A 19,152-nucleotide genomic window follows, 5' to 3' on the forward strand; every position below is an offset into this window, starting at 1 on the left:
GGCATAGTTAACATATTTTACTCTGACCAAACACGGTTGCACCGACCATCAGTGCCATCCCTGGTGCCTATGAGAATAAGAAAAATCATTGTCTAACTCTTCAATCCACCACTTTATTATAAGCTGCTATAAAGCAGCTATGCACTATATCCACTAATGAACCTGCATTTTCATGTGCAATATGACTTAACCTATAACTATCAATCTAAAATACTGTGATTGCATACAATTTTATGATGGACATCCACATTTGGAGTAAAAGCATTAACTCTAGTGTTTAAGCCTCATTAACCCACTGTGATACAAGGATCCAACATAACTTACTGTACATATAAAGACTGACAGAGGATTAATAATATGGCATGCTGTAGGACTAATGCAGTGCAGATCTGATGCATGTCTGAGCAACATTCAATATATTCAGTACAGCTGAAGAAAAATAATACGAGGTCCGCTGTTCGGAAATGAAGCACAAATACTCACACAGAGAGACAAGAATCATAGCAGAGAGGAACACTGAGCTTTTGAAGAGAAGAGCGGCAGAAGGAGGGGAAGAGAAGAAGTGGAGGAGGGATATTTCTTCTGATAAAGTTGCCTGATACATGCTAGTTTTGTTCTTGTTGAAGGCCACTTGACAGCAAAGAGAGTCAAGGACAAAGAGGGCCTGTTGGGTGTAAAAGTTACATGCTGCTTGGACAACAGGCAATTTTTTTTTGTCCGTGTATAGAAAAACTGTGCAGGGTAATGTGTGGAAATTTCTGCTACAGGTGTTATGAATTGACTTTTCTTCCACAAACCAGTTTTCCATGTGGTTTTAATTTAGTTCACAGTTTGCCCCAGTTTGTGCTTCTCATGCTGACATCATTTTTTTTTTCTGCAATGGAAATTACAAGAAGTCACAGATAAGGTTTTGATCTTCTCAAAGATTTAGACAAGGCAAACCTTTAAAAACCTGGCAGGTTATTTGCCAACACATACTGCTGAAAAAATATCCCATCGGGTGTACGCTACATTTTTAACCGATTTCAAAACGTGCAAGTCTGTTCCTTTATTCAAATGCAAAAGTCTGAAATGTGAATATACTGATTACATGAGAGACACAAACTGGGTTTAGTCCAATGTAAGCAACTCCCAAAGCACCTATGATATGCTGTCGGTGAGAAATTAATTTCAGTGAGGTCATTTGGGTTTTGGTTCTTCACTGGCTTGTCACAGCGGAACCATTTTTACACACCCGTGAAAGTTCTCCAAGAACATTACCAAGAACCAGTCTTACAGATGTTTAAATTCCTTCCCTTAGGAATGCATATGGTCTGTGACAGCACGGCTTGTCTTTATATTCATGACTCACAGTGACAGAAACAAACATGTCACACTCAAGTTTTAAACAAGATAAGAAATGAGCCATATATTGACTAAACAACTGGCACTTTATATCTAGACACGAAGCAACATTAGCATTCCCTTAGTCACGTTTTCCTCCATTTAGCTCTGTTTTGCAGATTATAAAAAAATCTCCCTGTTGCAGCTGAAAATAGAGTTCATGAGAGCAGTGAAAGCTGTGGATCATAAAACCAAAACATTAGGCTTAAGGATGCTAAAACGCTCCCAAGAACTAAGGGAAAATGCAGAATGGTGTGGTAACACACACCTTCTGTACATTTGTCACAGACTCCTTCATATTGCACGTAGCAATATGACCAATTTTTATAGTCAAAATATTGATTAGAGCAGCTTTAAAAAACTGTTAAAAAAACTTGCCTATGGGAGGAAGCTAGTTGCATGCTAAACCCAACATGCTGTCTCATTGTGGCTGAATATTACTAATGTTTTCATTGTTTTATCAGTTATAAATGCTACATGCCTTTGGTAAGACAAGCTTAATGCACTGGAAGTCTTGGAAATAAGCTCCTGGAGATTTAGATTTAGATAGACAGGTCTATACTTTAGACCTATCATACTTTACAACAGAAAACCCTACACCTAACGAAATGAACGAGTAAACAAACCACCATAGGACTCAGACAATCTCACCCCAGATACTACAGTTCATAATGGTTCAAGTTAAAATGTAAAAGAATCAAGGACGCCGCTCATCTGAACAGGGCAAGGTTAAGGTAGAGGTGACACACTTAAGCGCAAACACAGAGAAACTTCATAGCGAGTCTTAGATTACAAAACTGCCCGTTCTCTCTGCCGTGATTTCATAAGAGGCTTGGAGAGATATATCACTGTGAGTGTGTGTGTGTGTTCATGTGTGCATGTTGTGCTCTTACAACACTGATCTTCAGCACTGATCCAGAAGTCTGAGGGCAACAACACTTGTCATTAAGGCATGTCATTCAGCACATTCAAGAATCCTGTTTGTAAACAAAGCCATGGCAACCAGGGGACTCACACTCTCTCACGCTCTCTCTCACAAGCTTGCACTCCCACATGCAAGACTGACACGCGCGCACACACACACACACACACACACACACACACACACACACACACACACACACACACACACACACACACACACACACACACACACACACACACACACACACGCACACACGCACACACACACAGCAAGCTTATTCTAAACTAATCCCCATCTTGTCATCTGCCTGGATATGACCCAGAAATACAGTCACTGGAACAAATAGGCCACTGTCATATTAATCTCCACCTCTGTAAATTGATGGAAATATGATTTGGTGCATTCACAGTAAGCCATGTCTCCCCGCTTCCCCCTTTTCCCCTCTCTCTCTCTGTCCCTATGTCTCTCTGTCTATCCCTCACAACGATAACTTGACCTCCCCTTAACCAAATCCTGTGTCTTTCTTCTTTTCCACAGCAAAGAATGAGTAAAACATAATGCAACATAAAGAAAAATATCACTGAGACCCTGTAATTGCATGCTCAATTCAAAAAGACATAAACAGGTAAGGAAAAAGCAAAGCAGGCAGAAAGAAGGAGTATTCACATGCAGATATTCTCAGTGAAAAGCTTTGAATGGTGGAGTCTGACTAAAATTACAGAGATTCTGTAATTGCAGCTTCAGATAAAGCACAGCACTTGGCAGGTAGAGTAGGAGTCTGCAGAGATGTGCCCTCATTTCTACACCGACACAGCGCTCGTCTGTGTGTGTGTGTGAGTCCTTTTGAGCATTCATGCGTGCTTGCAAGTGTGCGTACGCGTGTGCACTTGTTTGTTTGCGTGTCAGACATGCCCTGTGTGTGTTTGGAAGAGTGTGCGTGCGTGAGAGAGAGTGGAATAGGTTTGAAGGGTTAATTAGCGTGCCGTCTTAAATGGTGTGCAGTGACAGGAAGACAAGACAGGCTGTCCTTGCCAAAATCACCTCTACACATGCTGCTCCACATGCACACACTCTCTCTCTCTCTCACACACACACACACATTCATAAGCACATATGTGCATATAACACAAGATGAGGACATACACTCATTCTCCCCCACTCAGCGCCTCAATGCCCATCTGAAGCTCATACACACGCACATATTTTCTCTCTCTCTCTCTCTCTCTCTCTCTCTCTCTCACACACACACACACACACACACACACACACACACACACCTAAGTCAGTAAAGCCAAATCAGTTTTCCCGTTGCTACAGCAACAGCATACTTTTATGTCAACTGCAACCTAGTTACTATGGAGATATGTATACAAGAGAAACTCTGTGCCGTTGTAGTCAAGGGCCAGATGACAGCATAGCGTGAGGGCGTGTGCGCAGACACACACGACTACACACACACACACACAGCATGTCCTCTTCATCCTTCATCCATTTTGTTCTCACACTCACACACGCATACACAGCTCACTCGAAAGGAGGAGTTCAGGTTCACACGCTGGTCAAGGAAAGCATAAAAACCTCCCATATCCTCTAGTACAATCTAAATCAGCTAAACACGCAAAGCTAGCATTGATCCTCGCTGTTTGTCCCCCACCCCCAACACCCTCGGGCAAGATGAAATCTAAAGTCTGTTGGCATCTGTGTTATTAAATCCTCCAGTATTAATTTAGCACTAATTGAGCGAGGGATTCATTCCCCGTTTACCCAGAGTCTTTAATGGAGTCAAATCAGGATGGGAAAGCCGGTATAAAAGACTGTATCAAGACTTAAATCAAAAGCGAAATGCTGTTCCCACTGGGGAAGCTCAGAACGTCAGAGTGAAAGAGAACTATGAAAGCAGAGATCATCAACTATTGATAAGGCCGAATCTGGTACAGCTGTAGACAAAATACGGAATATATTTGACTTCAAGTTGGATATGCCTGCAAACCGCTGATAACTGTCTTGCTGTGAAACAAGTTATAACCTCACATGATAGAGTGAATAATGGGCCCGTGTTTACCATGTGGCTGAGGTATCATTTTACTATAAGAATTCACAATATGATTGATGACGACTGAGATCTGGGAGACTGGGAATCATTTGAAATTTCCAATAGCTGAGATCACTGCTCCATCAAAGGAGAACCTGTATCAGTAGAATGATATAAGGTGTGATATCAGAAATGTAATGAAATAATAGCTTCTTTACTGGGAAACTTAACAATGGTTGATGATTTGAAGATGACTGCTGTAGTCTCCACTTTGGCTGCTGAGCTAACGTTAGCTAATGTTAACTAGTTTCACATACTAACAGAACAAGAGGCTGCTCGGCTGCCCCTGAATGTTCCAGGACATGTAGTAAGACGTGTTTAAAAGTATAAGTGAAAGTTTTCAGCTACAGTTTCTAGTCTGCTAGCAGTGGCTGTTGGTCAGTGCTTGACTGTTTATGGTAAATAAACACATTTCACACAACTCTCTTTGTTCAATTATCAAAATAAGTCAGAATTCTAAAAGCAACAGCGTTTAATGTTCTTAACAAGACCAGTTATTCAAGAAGTTTACCTAAATAAAATGCTGTCTACAATAAGCAAAGTTTAGGTCAGAAAATATAGTGAACTGAGTAAATGAACTTAGGAGTTTGTAAACTCATAATCATCCAGCATTTCTCAACACAACTGCTGATGTCTTTACCTGGCTCCGGTCTTTATCCACCTTCTTGAAGCACTTGTTGAGCGACAGATTGTGGCGCACTGAGTTCTTCCAGCCTGTGGGGGCGTTTGCAAAGTATGGGAAGTGCTCCAGGATCCAGCCGTAGATATCCTTAACAGGCAGCCGCTTGTTTGGCGCATCCTCAATGGCCATGAAGATCAGGCAGCTGAAGGAATACGGCGGTTTTCGGTTTGCCCCCGCTGCCAAGTCGTACGCCGAGTGTGCATCGCCAAGCAGGGGGTCGTCCGGGGAGGGAGACGAGGAGGAGGGCGAGCGGGGGTGCTGACCGTCTGGGTCTTGTAGAGGGGAGACGCTACGCAGCCCCGAGTGGCTGAAGCTGTTGAGGAGGTCTGTGCTCTCGTGGAGCCAGGAGAGGCTGGTGAGTTCCTCGTCCTCAGCCTTGGAGAAGGAGGCGGACAGGGACAGGGAGAGGTCAGCCGCCTCGGCCTCAGATGCTGCCGTGGCGGCATCCCCCTGCCGGTACGGCGGGCTCATGCCCTGCGAGGCACTGGCTCCACTACTGGGGCTCTGGGCCTTCTTACTGGGGGGCATGGTGGGTCCCATCCAGCCCAGGGCTCACTCCTAGAGAGGGAGGCAGCAGAGACAGAGAGGGGAAAGGGAGGCAGAGGCAGAGAAGGGAGGGGAAAAGAGAAAAAGGAAAGAGAGAAAAGAAACAAGGTCAGCTTGTTGGCTTCTCACATAGAGCCTTCGTTTTTGTTAAAGGCCAAAGGGAGGCAAGCAACAAGATTTTGAACTGTTTTCTGAATTAGGCTGTGTTAGATCTGAGGAGGGAAGTATACATCATCATTTTTCTCTGGGGCTTTCTGTCCAATTCTGACTGGAACGGCAAATTTAGTGCTTCATTGGTTGAGGAAATCTTGCCTTGTACAACTACCCTCTAATTACTAGCGTACCAGCAAAGTATTGACATTACATGGGGTTGCTGTCATAACATATGAATGCTGTTAAAGGTCTAATAGTTGCAGGGTCACAGAAGTGATTCTGGTGCTTCAACATCACGGCGGCAGGAGAAAATTTAATTGTCAAGGTTGGAGCTGTGAATGAGTGCAAAATAAACTTAAACTGCTGCACTTAGTTCCGCAGCGGGATATCTGTGACCAGAGATGATCAGGAGATTTGCCAAGAAAAGAAAGAAACAAATTAAGAGTGTGAGTTCAAATCCATCCCTAGTCTAATCAGACCATTATTCTCCTAACATAAGAGCAATGCTGTGCTCGTTAGATGCAGGCAGAGTGTGGTAATTGAAGGGGAACAGCCCTGAGTATCACACCACAATCAGAAGGCTCACAACCAGGCCTTTGATTGTCCTCTAGCACAGACAGCTGTGGGAAGGACCCAGGCAGCAGCTACAGCAAAATGTAATCTGCTCCACTCACCCTGTGAGCGTGTTTCAGAGTCTAGACACACATACACACCCTCGCTAGGATGCACACGTGCTCCCACACACACACACACACACACACACACAGACAAATTCTGACAAAAAAAGCACAGATGCACAAACATACACAAACAGACAGGGCTACAAAAAGGTTGCAAAACCAAGAGCATGCACACACACATGCAAACATGGATGAACACACACACACACACACACACACACCAGCAAGCAGCACCACTAGGACATGAATTAGGTCCAGATATGTTCTGTCTGGCCCCGGTGTGGTGCGATCACTCTCTAATCCAAGGTGATCATCGGCCGTTCTGTCCCCTCACTCTGCGTGATTGACTGACAGCTGTCACCCATGGCAACCCGCTGTGCCGTGATAACTGTCAGTTTGATACAGCTCTAGCCACCATGTCACCATGGCAACAGAGCAAAACAACTCAGCTCCTCTCCCGTTCTGGTGCTTTTTTTCTTTTTTTTCCCCTCCTCTGTGTCTGTCGCTCTTCCACCTATCTCCCTGTCTCCTCTGGTTTTCACTTTGCTACCAGCACAGATAACTCTACTTAACAGTGTTGATAGGCTGTAGTGGAAGGACTGAGCTAAATATAGAATTGTGATGTATAGCTGCTAGGCTGTTGCTCCGCGTATAGTCGGCCAGCCTATAGTCACCCCACTGCTCCATCCGACTCTCTACACAGCGCAGGGAAACGCTCAGCGGAGCTCAATGTCTTTGATCTCCTCTCCACTCCTTCTCTCCTCTCTTTTCACTCCTCACACTTTCTGACAGCACATGCGCTCATTCAACAAGCTGTACCTGTCTGAGGTACAGCGTTGTTGCACCAATATTGACATTGAGCGTAATGAATTCAAATTGCCCCGGTGACGATAACGCTGTAGCTGAAAATAGTGAGCGCACAATCAAAGGGACGGGCGAGGTGGAAAGGGTGTCTGACAGGCTTTTCAAGGTGTGTGTGTGTGTGTGTGTCTTTGTGTGAGTGCATTTATGCATGTGTTTGACAGGCTTGTCACGGTGTGCGTGTGTGTTTGTCTTGGGAAGGAAGTAAGGGCATCGTAGTGACATTGTTCCTAGTAGGAGTCCACTGGAATGCAGAGATGGCTCTGATGCTCTCTTTCTCTCAATCTCCTCTTCCTCCTCCTTGTTATGTTGCCATAGCGGCAAGGGGGCCATGAAACATTACGGCTGACAGTAAAGTCATCTCATTTTACTGTTGCTATGACAACAAACTCCTCACTGTTGGTTGGGGCCAGTGCGAGCTGCCGCCCAAGCCTCGTGCCTGAGTGTGTGTATGAGTGGATGAATGTTTGTGTGTGTGCGTGCCACCATGTCTCCCCTGGGCTCTCATAAAGCTTAACACACTTGCTCGGCTCTAAACAAACTTTCATGCAACTTCTACAGCGGCCCCTCAGGACCAACTGCTAAAGGACAAAGGCAGATATCGCTCAAGTTCAGACTAAATGATGCCTGCTGTGTGTGTATGTGTGTGCAGGAATGGGTTTGAGTTTGAGCGTGTGTGTGTGTGTGTGAGAAGCATCCGCACATTTGTTTGACAGATGGGACTGTGCTATTCTCTCTGTCTTCTTCATTCTCTGGATCTCTTTTGTGTTTGCAAGCTTTGTTTTCATTTGTGTTCGTCTCTGTTTGGCATGTCCACATTTGGCTCAGTGTGTGCATGTGCTTTTTTCTTGTGTGTGTGTGTGTGTGTGTATCGGACAGTACACTCTGACTATCTGTCAATAAATACACTCACCATGTAAGTGTATGTGCATACCGATGCGATTTAAAGCAGCTGTAATCTGCCTGTTCTCACTGTAACCCTGGCACCACACCGGTTCTGTTTGCACTCTGCACCCTGATAACATGGATTTTAAAAGACAACATTCAATTAGACTAAATGGCTTTCTCCATTCGAAACACCATTCTTGAACGGCGGGTGAGTGGTGGTACACTTAAGTCAGGCTGTCCCTATTATTATGCTGCCACGAAGATAGGTTCTACAAGACTGACAGGAAACAAAGGCTGAAAATTACTGTGGAAGCTGTGTGGAACATTCAAACTTCTTCAGACTCAACAAAACAGCTGTCTATTCAGTGACATCACTGTAAATGACAGCAGCTTCATTTATCGATGGATTTACTGATAACAGACATCAACTAACAGAAAATTATCTACAACAGTTTTTAAAACTGATTCATCATTCAAGTCTTTTAAATTATGGTGTTGTACTTAAGAAACAATCTGCAGAACTAACTTGGAGCTATATGAATTCAAGGTCCACTTCCTACATTTTATTAAAGCTTTCAACCATATCACGTGGTCTTTATCAGCAAATGGAGTTTGCTCAGTTGTCACGGCGACAGATCTGCTGACATGCGAGCTGAGTAGCTGGGTGTAGGCTTAAAAGTTAGAGGAAGAAGTTTGGCATTTTTGGAAACGTGCACTGTCATGTAGGTTTATTATATACAGTATCAAGCTATCGTCAGCTGCCAGTTAGCTTAGTCTCCGCTGGTTGTCAGGCAACCTCACAGTACTCTCTGCAGGGAGTGACTGTGCCTGGCCAAGAAAGAGTCTGGTACATAGCACTATATAAAACTGCAACTTGTCATTTTAATGCTTCAGTTGTTGTGCGGATTAAACAAACAAGATATAACATGTCAATTGGTGAGCTTTGGAGGGGCTGTTAGATACTTTAATATCTTTGGAAAAAGCTGGCCCAGCTGTTCCCATCTGTTTTAAGTCTCTGTGTTAAGCTAAGCTACAGGACTACTGGTGGTAGCTTCATGTTTAGCGCACACAGACACGAGCGTGGTATCGATCTTCTCAGCAAGAAAAGCCTTTGACTAAAATCTGAAACTATCCCTTTAAGCCCTAACTTTTAGCCATAAGCCACAGGCTTAGTTTAATAATTTACGTTAACTTGACCATGAGGCAATTCCATCTACTGATATGGTTGAAAGCTCTCAAAAAAGATAGTGAGGAGACCTTGAGTTGAGACAGCTTTTTCAAACTGTTATTTCCAAGGTCACAAAGGAACTCTCATTCTTAATTTTTAAGAAAGATAAATAATTTATGACAAAAAGAATCAATAATGAAAATAAATGGCAGAAATATCCTTTCTATATTCTCACTAAGTAAGGGACACACTGCAGACACACAGCCATTACAAGATTTCTTAAAGCAATTTTAAAAAGTCCCATTTTTAAAGTAGTAGACCTACATAAAATGTGTGAAATCTGAGCTAAATTTATTTTTCAAGCAATTACGCTTTTGCCAGGACATGGTTGTCACCGCTTCTCTGACAGGATATTGACAAGCATAAAGGTCCTCGTCGTCCTCAGTCTTCTGCCTGGTTCCAGCTTTATCGAGCCTGAGCTAACAATGGTGTGCCATTAAAAGCAAAACCATTTTAAAGTCAATATGCTCTGTTGTTGTCTGCAAAATGAAAAAAAAAAAAAAAAAATGAAGGGAAAGGGCACAGCTGCTATTTTAGATTCAAGAGCTAATAGTGCACTGATCAACATGATCCAGTCACAGATCACAAACTTCTTTAGCAATCAACCATTACATTTTAGTGAACTGAGATGAGGACTTTGATCTTTTTAGGTTTTAAACATGACCAAAAACAAAAAAGAGAAAAAAAGAAAATGTGCTCAATTTGAAAAATGCCATTGACCTTGATGTAACCCTGCTGACCTCTGGCCTGCTCCAACCCTCTGAAGCCTTTGTAACTGGAGGCAGGGGCCACCAGTGTTTACACGGAGGGGATGAAAGGTTAACAAACTCCTCTGAGAGTGGAGAGGGTGTAGGCTAATTCATGTGCTCTAATTGACAGCGTAATCATCTTACACTGCATTCATGCTCTCGCAGATACTTGTCTAAATCACATGCCACATTTACGTAATCCTCAGAAGATCTCCATTCCCTGTTGGCAGCTTTCTCTGTCTGACTCGCAGGCGTTTTGTGTGCCGACGCCAGAAGAAACATTTCAATAATGTACTTCATTTCACTGTCTTGTTCTAGAGTCTGCTGCAATATTAGCCAAACTGACTTTCAGCGAAATCCCCAAGTCATCAAGTTACAGAACCCCCAAAACCACATCAGTGCAGAAATATTAAAATAAAACCAAGATAGGCTTATGACATGCTGTCAGCAGCGCATTTATGCTCTGCCCTGGGCCTCAGCGGACTGAAGTGACTATTACAACTTTGTCAGTTTGATCACAGCTCATGACATATGTTGCATGTCACATTCTCCTGCTCCTCACTTTCCTGTCAGTCCTCACTATACAGCCCAATAAAGCCAGAGCCATGAAAATAATCCCCCCCCCCCCCACCCCAGAATGGAGTAGTAATAGTAGTGTAGGAGATAGCGGCGAAGAATGGAATAGTAGCTGGTAGGAGTTATTACCTTGCAGAGGGGTGAGCTGAACCTTGTGGCTCCTCTGGCCACAGTGATAAAGCAGAGAGTCAGATGCACCAAGGCAAAACTAATCTGGAGTTTTGATGACAAAAGGACGACCTTTATCCCTCCTACACATAAGCTGGATGGATGGAAGGGGAGAGGAAGACCAACAGAGAGAAGGAGAAAATGAGAACTCTCTGAGAGGCTGGAAAATAATAACTTCTGCTACATATATGTCAACACCGGTTGTAGGACGCCTTGTGATGTTCTCCATTTTCAGCCCATGAAATCGTTCTCCTCCACTCTCTGTATTTCCTGCTTTCCCCCGCCCCCCAATGACAAATATCAGGGTTCCAGAGGGCTTTAAAGAAGCAGAGCAGGACCAATCACATCCTATAAGGTCTGACTGTGTCTTCCTTTTATGTCATCCACAGCAGCAAAGAGTTATGGAATAGAGGTCAGGGGTCAGGGTGTCCCTGAGGACTGCTCCTGACCCCTTGGTCCTGACTGCTGTGCTGCTCTTTGCTGCCTGGCAACTCACTCCATCGCGCACACATGCACACACACATATAAACATGCCGGCATTCAGACATACACAAATACACCAACCTCGTCAAATACAACTTATTTACAACAGCAAATACGTTTTCTGGGAAACATAACTGGAACCATATTATGTTTTCTGTCAACATAGTGAGGCTATGCAGCTATTTTACATATTTGGCGAGTTGTAAATATCTTGATACTGAACATTTTGGTAAAATGTTCACAGAAAACATTTGTTTTCCACCAAAATATCCAGTCTTTCAGTAGAACAACTACTTGTAGTGACAATGACATTATTAAACCTTTTATGGTTATGTGTAAATGCTCAGCACATGCTGGTTCCAGCTTATCAAAGGGGGGAATGTGCTGCTTAATTGAAAATCTTCAGGTTTTGGACAGTTGATTAGAAAAAACAAGAAATTTCAAGATGTCACCTCAGGCTCTGGGAAAGTGAGTTTGGCACTTTTTCCTATTTTCTGAAAATTTAAAATCTAATTAATTCACTGATTATTCTGGAAATAGATTAAATAATAACGAAAACAGCTGTTGGTTGCAGTGCTGTTATATTATATATACAAAATCAGGCATAGCCATCATGCATATGGTATGAGAAACTTAATAAATTAGGCCCATGGTAAAAGAGGTCAAGTCCCTTGCTTTGCACATTCAATCTTGTAACTTTGAGTTCAGAGGCTGCTCTGCCAGAGGAGTAAACATTATCCCCTCTGTCTATTGGCAAACCAACTAAGCAGATAATAAGCACATAATATACAGTATATTTAGAGGAACTGAGCCCCAGAACTTTCAAAATGAAAAATGATAGCACATAACACATCAATGGGGCCAGTGCTTATGCTGTAAGAACACTACACCGTTTCACTAAAAAACACACAGTAACTAAGAGGCAAGAGCTCAGAAAGGACACATGTGATGTACGGTGCAAGAAAATCAAATATTGTCGGTGAATAATTCAAGACGACATTCATACAGACACGCATACACGCATACACGCACACTCACACACACACACACACACACACACACACACACACACACACACACACACACACACACACACACACACACACAGTCTCCGTCTTCCAAAGTAGGCTAACCAACAAAGCAAACAGAAATTTGCATCCGGCAAACACAGAGTAAGTTTGGTATGATTCATCAGCAGCCAGTGATCATGAAGTCACGCTCACACTCGCTCTCTGAGGATGGTGAACAATCAGACTCAGACATGCATGCACACACTCACACACACACACAGGCACACAAAAGCAAACTGAGGTTGCGATGTGGATGCTTGAAGGTGACGTGTGTGTGAGCAGCCTGGAGGTCCCTTGGTGGAGTGCAGGGGTGAAGTATGTATGTGGGCATGTGTGTGTGTGTGTGTGTGTGGTGGACTGACTGTGACAGTCAGGTCAAGCTTAAAAAAAGCCCAGGCCCAGGGCCCTAGACTTCCATGGTAATGGCCATGACACACCATGGGCTGGCGTGCAATCGCACAGTTGTGCACACTCACTTGTTCAGTTGCTGATTCGGTCACTTGTTTGGTCGGTTCTCACTCAGGTCAAGTGAAGTCAGTGTGCTTTCTTGGTGTAGAACCTGTATTCTATGTGTTAGAAAATAACATGACCATTCCTCCTCCTAGATGCCAATAGGGTCGGATTCTGTTTCAGATCAGGGCCCAAAGGGTTAAAATACCCATACCAGCCATTATTGTGTCTTTTGTCTCAAAGCAAAAAGCAATTAATGTTCAAAACATTTGCAGTTGCAGGCTTCTCTGTGTTGATTAAACTGACAAATTTAGCCAAATTTGTCTGTTGTCTAGTTAATGTGTCCTTGCAGACCAGAGTGTATATTTAACAATTATTTATTAGATGAAAAGCACTCTCTGAAAACATTTCATTACTGGAAGTGGACTGCGTGTTTGTGCAGTTCAACAAGACTAACAGAGGGGTGATTCCCATTGTGTTGTATTGGTTTCAGGAGCCAGGAGCAATTAGATTTGCTTAATATTAGCATGTTATACAGAGAGAAACATCAGTTTGTGGGGTTTTTTTGTTCTTTTGTTTTTTTTTTTGAGTATAGTGAAAGTGATGGTGGCTGTAGTGAAAGTTCAGAAGTTGCTTCTGAACTTTGGAGAGCGCCAGGCTTCCCCCTCCTTCCAGTCTTAATGCTAAGCTAAGGGAATCACCTCCCCACTCTGGCTCTACGCTGAACACATGAGAGTGGTACCGATCTTTTCATCTGACTCTTGAAAAGAAGGCTTTTAAGCACATTTCCCAAAATGTACTATTCCTTTTAATGTACTATGTGGTGAGTCTTATCTTGTGAAATTATCAGCTTATTGTGTTATGTTAATTTTAGTCGCTGGAGTCTTCCTGTTAAAACATTTATGCATATCATAAAAATTGTTCTTAAGCTTAAATTGGCGTATCAACTGAGTTCTGAATTGGGACCACCAGTACGTGAAGCAATGGTAAGATAAAGTGCACCAAAGTGAGAAGAGTACACCCATTATTTGTTTTTTTTTTTGTTTTTTTTAACTTTTATAAATGTTGAAAGCTGAATCTAAGAAAAAACTGTATGTGTTTTGAAAGGATGCTGACAAAATAAGCAGATGTGATACTGGATTTAGATTGGATGAGATGCTATTAAAATCTGGATGCTAACAATTACAGTAGTAAAGATAAAAGGATAACACTCTCCACCTCACCCTCGCCACCTTTAACTCTCCTCCTTCAACCCTTCCCTCCCTCGCCCAGTCCCTCCCTCACTCCCTCTAAGGCCTCCCTGTCTTTTCTCTTTGACAGCGAGCAGGTCCCTGTTGGCACTCCGTGCTCTTTTACAATATTGTGGGAAAGGAGAAAGAGACAGAGAGGGAGAGTGAGAAAAAGAAAGAGAGAGGGAGACTGCCAGAAACACTATACAATATCAAAGCGGCCAGTGCACAGCCAACAGAGCTTTGATAGCAGGCAGGGAGGGGTGCGGGTCAGAAAAACGCGAGGAGAAAGGCTCGGTGAACTGTTTAAAGAGGGGAGCGTGATCTATCGGGATCCCTGCATTGAGGGGAGAGTGGGGTGGATAAAGCTTTGAGGTAGTGAGTGTTTTTCAGCTGGATGTCCTGCAGTCAAAAAAAAAAAAAAAAAATTAAGCGGGGCTCCCTCTCAGTGTCTGTCTGTATCCCTCTTTCTCTTTCCCCTCTGGCTTTTCCACTTATCTTTAACAAACAGCAGCTCAGGCTCTCAGCCACTGGCCGACAGTTTGTCCCGACAACAAAAAACCATGGCAACAACCACTGGAAGAGCCTGTCCGGTTCCAAAGGTCCGCCCTCTCTGGCTTCTCCAACTCCCTCTGCTCTTTGAGCCTGTTGCAAATTTGGCTGAAGTGGAAGATTGAAATCAATAAGCAAATGACCTGAAACTCGGCGATCGACAGTTGTGATCAAGAAACTGCACAGTCTCATGTTTGGTTGCGAAAGCATTTCAAGATTGAAGAGTTTATTAGATCACCTTTGGCTGAGAGAGGCGACTGAAGAAAAAGAAGTGTTCTGGTTTAGAAGAGAAAGCGGAATTTGAAAAAAGTGAGAAGGACAAGAGAGTGAGGCAGCAGTTTGTCAGTAGCCTATACTGTCCTCTCCAGCCTGCCTTTGCTGACGATACTTACACCGCTTCTGCTGATGATACAACTCTGCTTACATCCTTCACTCCTCCCTCCCACTCCTACAAGCTGTTTTTAACACTGCTCAAGATACCTTATGTCAACTGAAACGTGTTCTGAATGCTGACAAAACAAAATTCAGGCTGTTCACAAATTCACAAACAGGCCAAAAAAGGAAAAGTGATATGAGGAATCACACCAGTGTGGGACTTTCAAAAGGCCTTTTTTCTTCCTAGGGCCTGCCTCAGCACACTGCTGAGAAGTTAATACGCATGTTTTATCCAATTAAATAATACATTACATAAAGTCTTTATTTATTACTGACCATCTTCCAAGTATATAACTTTTTTTTTTTTTAACTTATTTGAATGTTTTCAGAATCCCAACAGACACCCACTGTGAATCAACTGCACGCGTAAACAAATGTTGTGTATTCTATGTAGGCATACTAAATCTCTTGGCTTTTTTTCAGAAGATGAGAAGGCCAAATCCAAATATGTTTGACAACACACATGTTCGTGCACTGCTGGGTATTGCAGCTCAATATGTTTTGGTAGCCAAAAAAAAAATGTATCCATAGCACACAGTGTTAAATAAAACAGCCAAGTTTCAACAACACAGCATCAAACATCAGCTCAGATTCGCCGGTTTTAGACTGTTCTGTTCAGGGTAAAGTTTTTGTATGGCTGATTGTGTGAAGATAAAAATTAATAGAGAAGTTTAGCTTCTTTTTTAAATGGAAAAAAAAAAGGTTTTGTAGAAAATGTTAGGATTTGAAAACATAAGGTATTTTATTTTGAAGTTCATCCCCCATGCACGGCCAGAACAAACAGGTTGTATAATTTCACTCCATCTAAACCTGCCAACTAGCTGGACAATCTGGGGCACTGGGAGGTGGCATTTGGGCTCTCTCTCATCACAAAAAAAGTAAGTTATCAATAAGTAACCTTTTGGTATTAGTGCCAAACCTCATGTATCATATCGGCACTACAACATTTCAAAAGATCCAGCTATATATTTAGATTCTAGATCAGATTTGCTATGGCATATTATTTGATGGTATAACAGTTCAGAGAGACAGGAGACACAGAGGACCAGGGATGCTGCTGTAGCACGGTAAACATCTTAACACGCTCCAACAACAAGATGACTTCAGATTTGATTTTTCTGACAAAATAACGTAAATGTCTTAGAGTTAACTTGGAAGTCTACATAAAGATGTGTGCAGTCCTCTAAAATGACTATTGAAGGACAAATCAAGTCTGATAAAAATAAACCCAGGCAGGATGCTCACTGTGATGGATTGCTTTTCTCAAGCAACTTTCAAATCCCTTCAATTTGATTTCTTTGCAGCCTAAGCTGAATGAAAAAAAAAATGGCTGACTGGAAAGTAGGAGAAACTTGTACAAAGGAGTAAGGACAGCTACAATGCATAAAAGGTTCGGTCCTTTAAAGCTAGAATCTGATTTTACCTAAGACACGAGTCAGGTTTTTTTCCCTTTTTGCTGAGACAGAGTGGTTGCGCCTATTGCCATGCTAGCACTTGATTATGTTGCTTTATTTTCACATGCATCACCCCTTTTTTGTCCAAACCACTGTAGCCCTGAGCCGCACTGACTCACTCACTGACTGTACCTCTGTCTCTCATCTGTGTCACCTTTCAAGCCCGAGGCGCCTCATCCACTGCTCCACGTAACAGTTTTATATAAATGTACAGTGTAAGGCTAGTGTGGGTCTACTCATTCACTGTTTTCTTACACCTAAAAAAATAAAGAAAAAAAAGTGGGTGGAAAATTACTGTTTGCAGTCCCGGGATTTGTTTTTGCTATCTGTCCCTGAGGTCAGAGATGAATTAGGTAAAAGTGCCTTTATGTACCCTGCTCCCTCTTCATGGAACTGGCTGCAAAATTATTTAAAGCTGAAAGCTCTCTCAGTGAGTTTACATGGTTAATGAAGGTTCTTGTGGCAGACTCAATAAGGAGCTGTCTTTGCTTTGTTTAGTCAAGATTTAAATAGGTTTGGCAACGAGCCTGCTGGTTTGACGCTCAAGTGTTGCCTATTGGAGGGCTTATAAAGTAGTCTCTCGGCTATGTGGCTTTGATTGTATTTTACTCTTTTGTGTTTTTTTTCTGTTTGAGATTTTTCTGTTCGTCTGCATGCTGTGCCTCGGCTTGCCTCCCTTGATGGAGGAGATTTTTCATCTGTGGGGCTGCCCTTTAATAAAGGTTAAATAACATTTCGACAGAAGCTCGTCTTCACATTAACCCTTAATGACTCCGCTTCCCAACTTGTAGACATCCAGTTTGATTCATCTCAAACTAACAAACAAATGACGTGATTCCTTGCTTTCACACCTCCTCCCTTGCATGTTCTAATCAGCACATCCAGAGAACAGCAGTGAACAAGAAAGAGGATGACCACAAGTGCAACTGACAGGAGTGGACAGGAAAGAAAGAGTGAGGGGGAGTAAAAGAAAGAGGGTAGTTATATCCTAGGGTCATTAGCAGCATTTCAAAGTCACCCGGTCTTTCAGCGTATGCTGTTTGACAGGCCCTGCCAACAGAATTAGGGATGAGGGATGATGGTGCCGTGATTAGATGTGTAACTCAGGGGAAAGACAGGGCCCAACCCACGGTTACAGTACACGCACACACACACACTCACTCACATATATGCATGGTGTAGAAAGAAAAGGACCATGAAGAAAAGGGAGTAGGATGAGAGATATGATAACCCCAGTCTTAAGATGTGGTCAAGCATCGATTAGATAGCCCCCAAGATCCTCTATTTCAATGTACACACCTGACGCGAGTCAGCCTGATAAACACCGTGAGCTCCCCTGGCTCCCCCTATGAGTGAATTGAATTCCCAAATTACCAGGCTTAAGATAACGTACCTGGCTAAATTGCAGCGCTTTATAAATCTCAAATCTCTTTGTAGATATTCATCAAAGGCTGTTTCACTCCTGATGCTGAGAACACAGGAGATGGGAATCAGGAGAACAACACACAATGTGGTTCATATTAAGGCCTCTGATCTTCTATCTCGAGTCCCTCGTTTTCCACTACATTCCTTTAGCCAGGGGTGATGTGTGGGAGAGGAAGGGGGGCTGGCATCCTCTCTGCCAGCGCAAAATATGTGCTGAAGCTTCCTTCTTAGCTTGAGATTTCTAGAGGAAAGTGTGTGTGTGTGTGTGTGTGTGTGTGTGTGTGTGTGTGTGTGTGTGTGTGTGTGTGTGTGTGTGTGTGTGTTGGGAGGGGGGGGGTGATTCTTTATCTGCCTCTACTTCTACAGCCTTTGATTACAGGAAAATATAATGTAGTTTTGCTTGAGGCTCCCATGCAACAATTGTCTATCCCTGTACCTTTTCCCCGCAGTACTTCAGGAGGTTACTTCACACCTCATGTTGTATACTTTCAGTTCATCTTACAGCTTCTTCTCTCATTCCTCCCTAACATCAACTCTGGAGCAAAGTCTGAAGTTTCCATCTGCCCAGTGCCAAATGAATGCCAATGATAGTAGCATTTGTTGTATAAACTGAGAAGGGTCCATCTGTTGCAGACTCACTTAAAGACACACTCGCTCTAATATTAACCCTAAACACAACCGACATGGCCACTCAAAGACAGGCTAACCCTGACAGGCCTTTAAAACAACACAAGGGGGCTGAGTGGTTGTGGGTGTGGGACCACAGGTATGCCAAAACTTCACAGTGGTACCTCAGTACTTGAAGGCAGGATTTCATAAGATTTTACAGGATTCTATCCTTTGTCCTTTAACAATCATGAGGTTAACAGTATAACTATGCTGCTTATGCTGCAAACTAACAAACTGACAGTGAGCTGCTATGTGTATCATTGGCCAGTGCAGTGCGTTGCCAGATGACGCTGTATTGCATTGAGGCAAGTAAGATTCGTGCCTCACATTTGTTGGTACTGGTGCTCACACTGCGACAACACAATCTTCTCTCAGAAATGAATGAAGACGCTGCATTGTTTCATGCGGTTATTGTTGATCTAAACATAGCTGAATGCCTTTTCCACATGATCAT

At 42.9% G+C, this 19,152-nt stretch overlaps 1 protein-coding gene across 4 annotated transcripts in view; it reads right to left on the reverse strand.

The window, feature by feature from the left end:
- ches1 (checkpoint suppressor 1) overlaps positions 1 to 19,152 on the reverse strand; it is an 82,511-nt gene that overhangs the window by 19,117 nt on the left and 44,242 nt on the right. For all 4 annotated transcript variants that reach the window (XM_041064313.1, XM_041064312.1, XM_041064314.1 and 1 more), the window contains one exon: positions 5,041 to 5,640. In XM_041064313.1, the coding sequence (XP_040920247.1) occupies positions 5,041 to 5,622 (582 nt within the window). In that variant the 5' untranslated portion in view covers positions 5,623 to 5,640. The remainder of the gene's footprint in view (positions 1 to 5,040; positions 5,641 to 19,152) is intronic.

This window comes from Toxotes jaculatrix, chromosome 19 (assembly GCF_017976425.1).
Source record: "Toxotes jaculatrix isolate fToxJac2 chromosome 19, fToxJac2.pri, whole genome shotgun sequence".
NCBI lineage: Eukaryota > Metazoa > Chordata > Actinopteri > Toxotidae > Toxotes > Toxotes jaculatrix.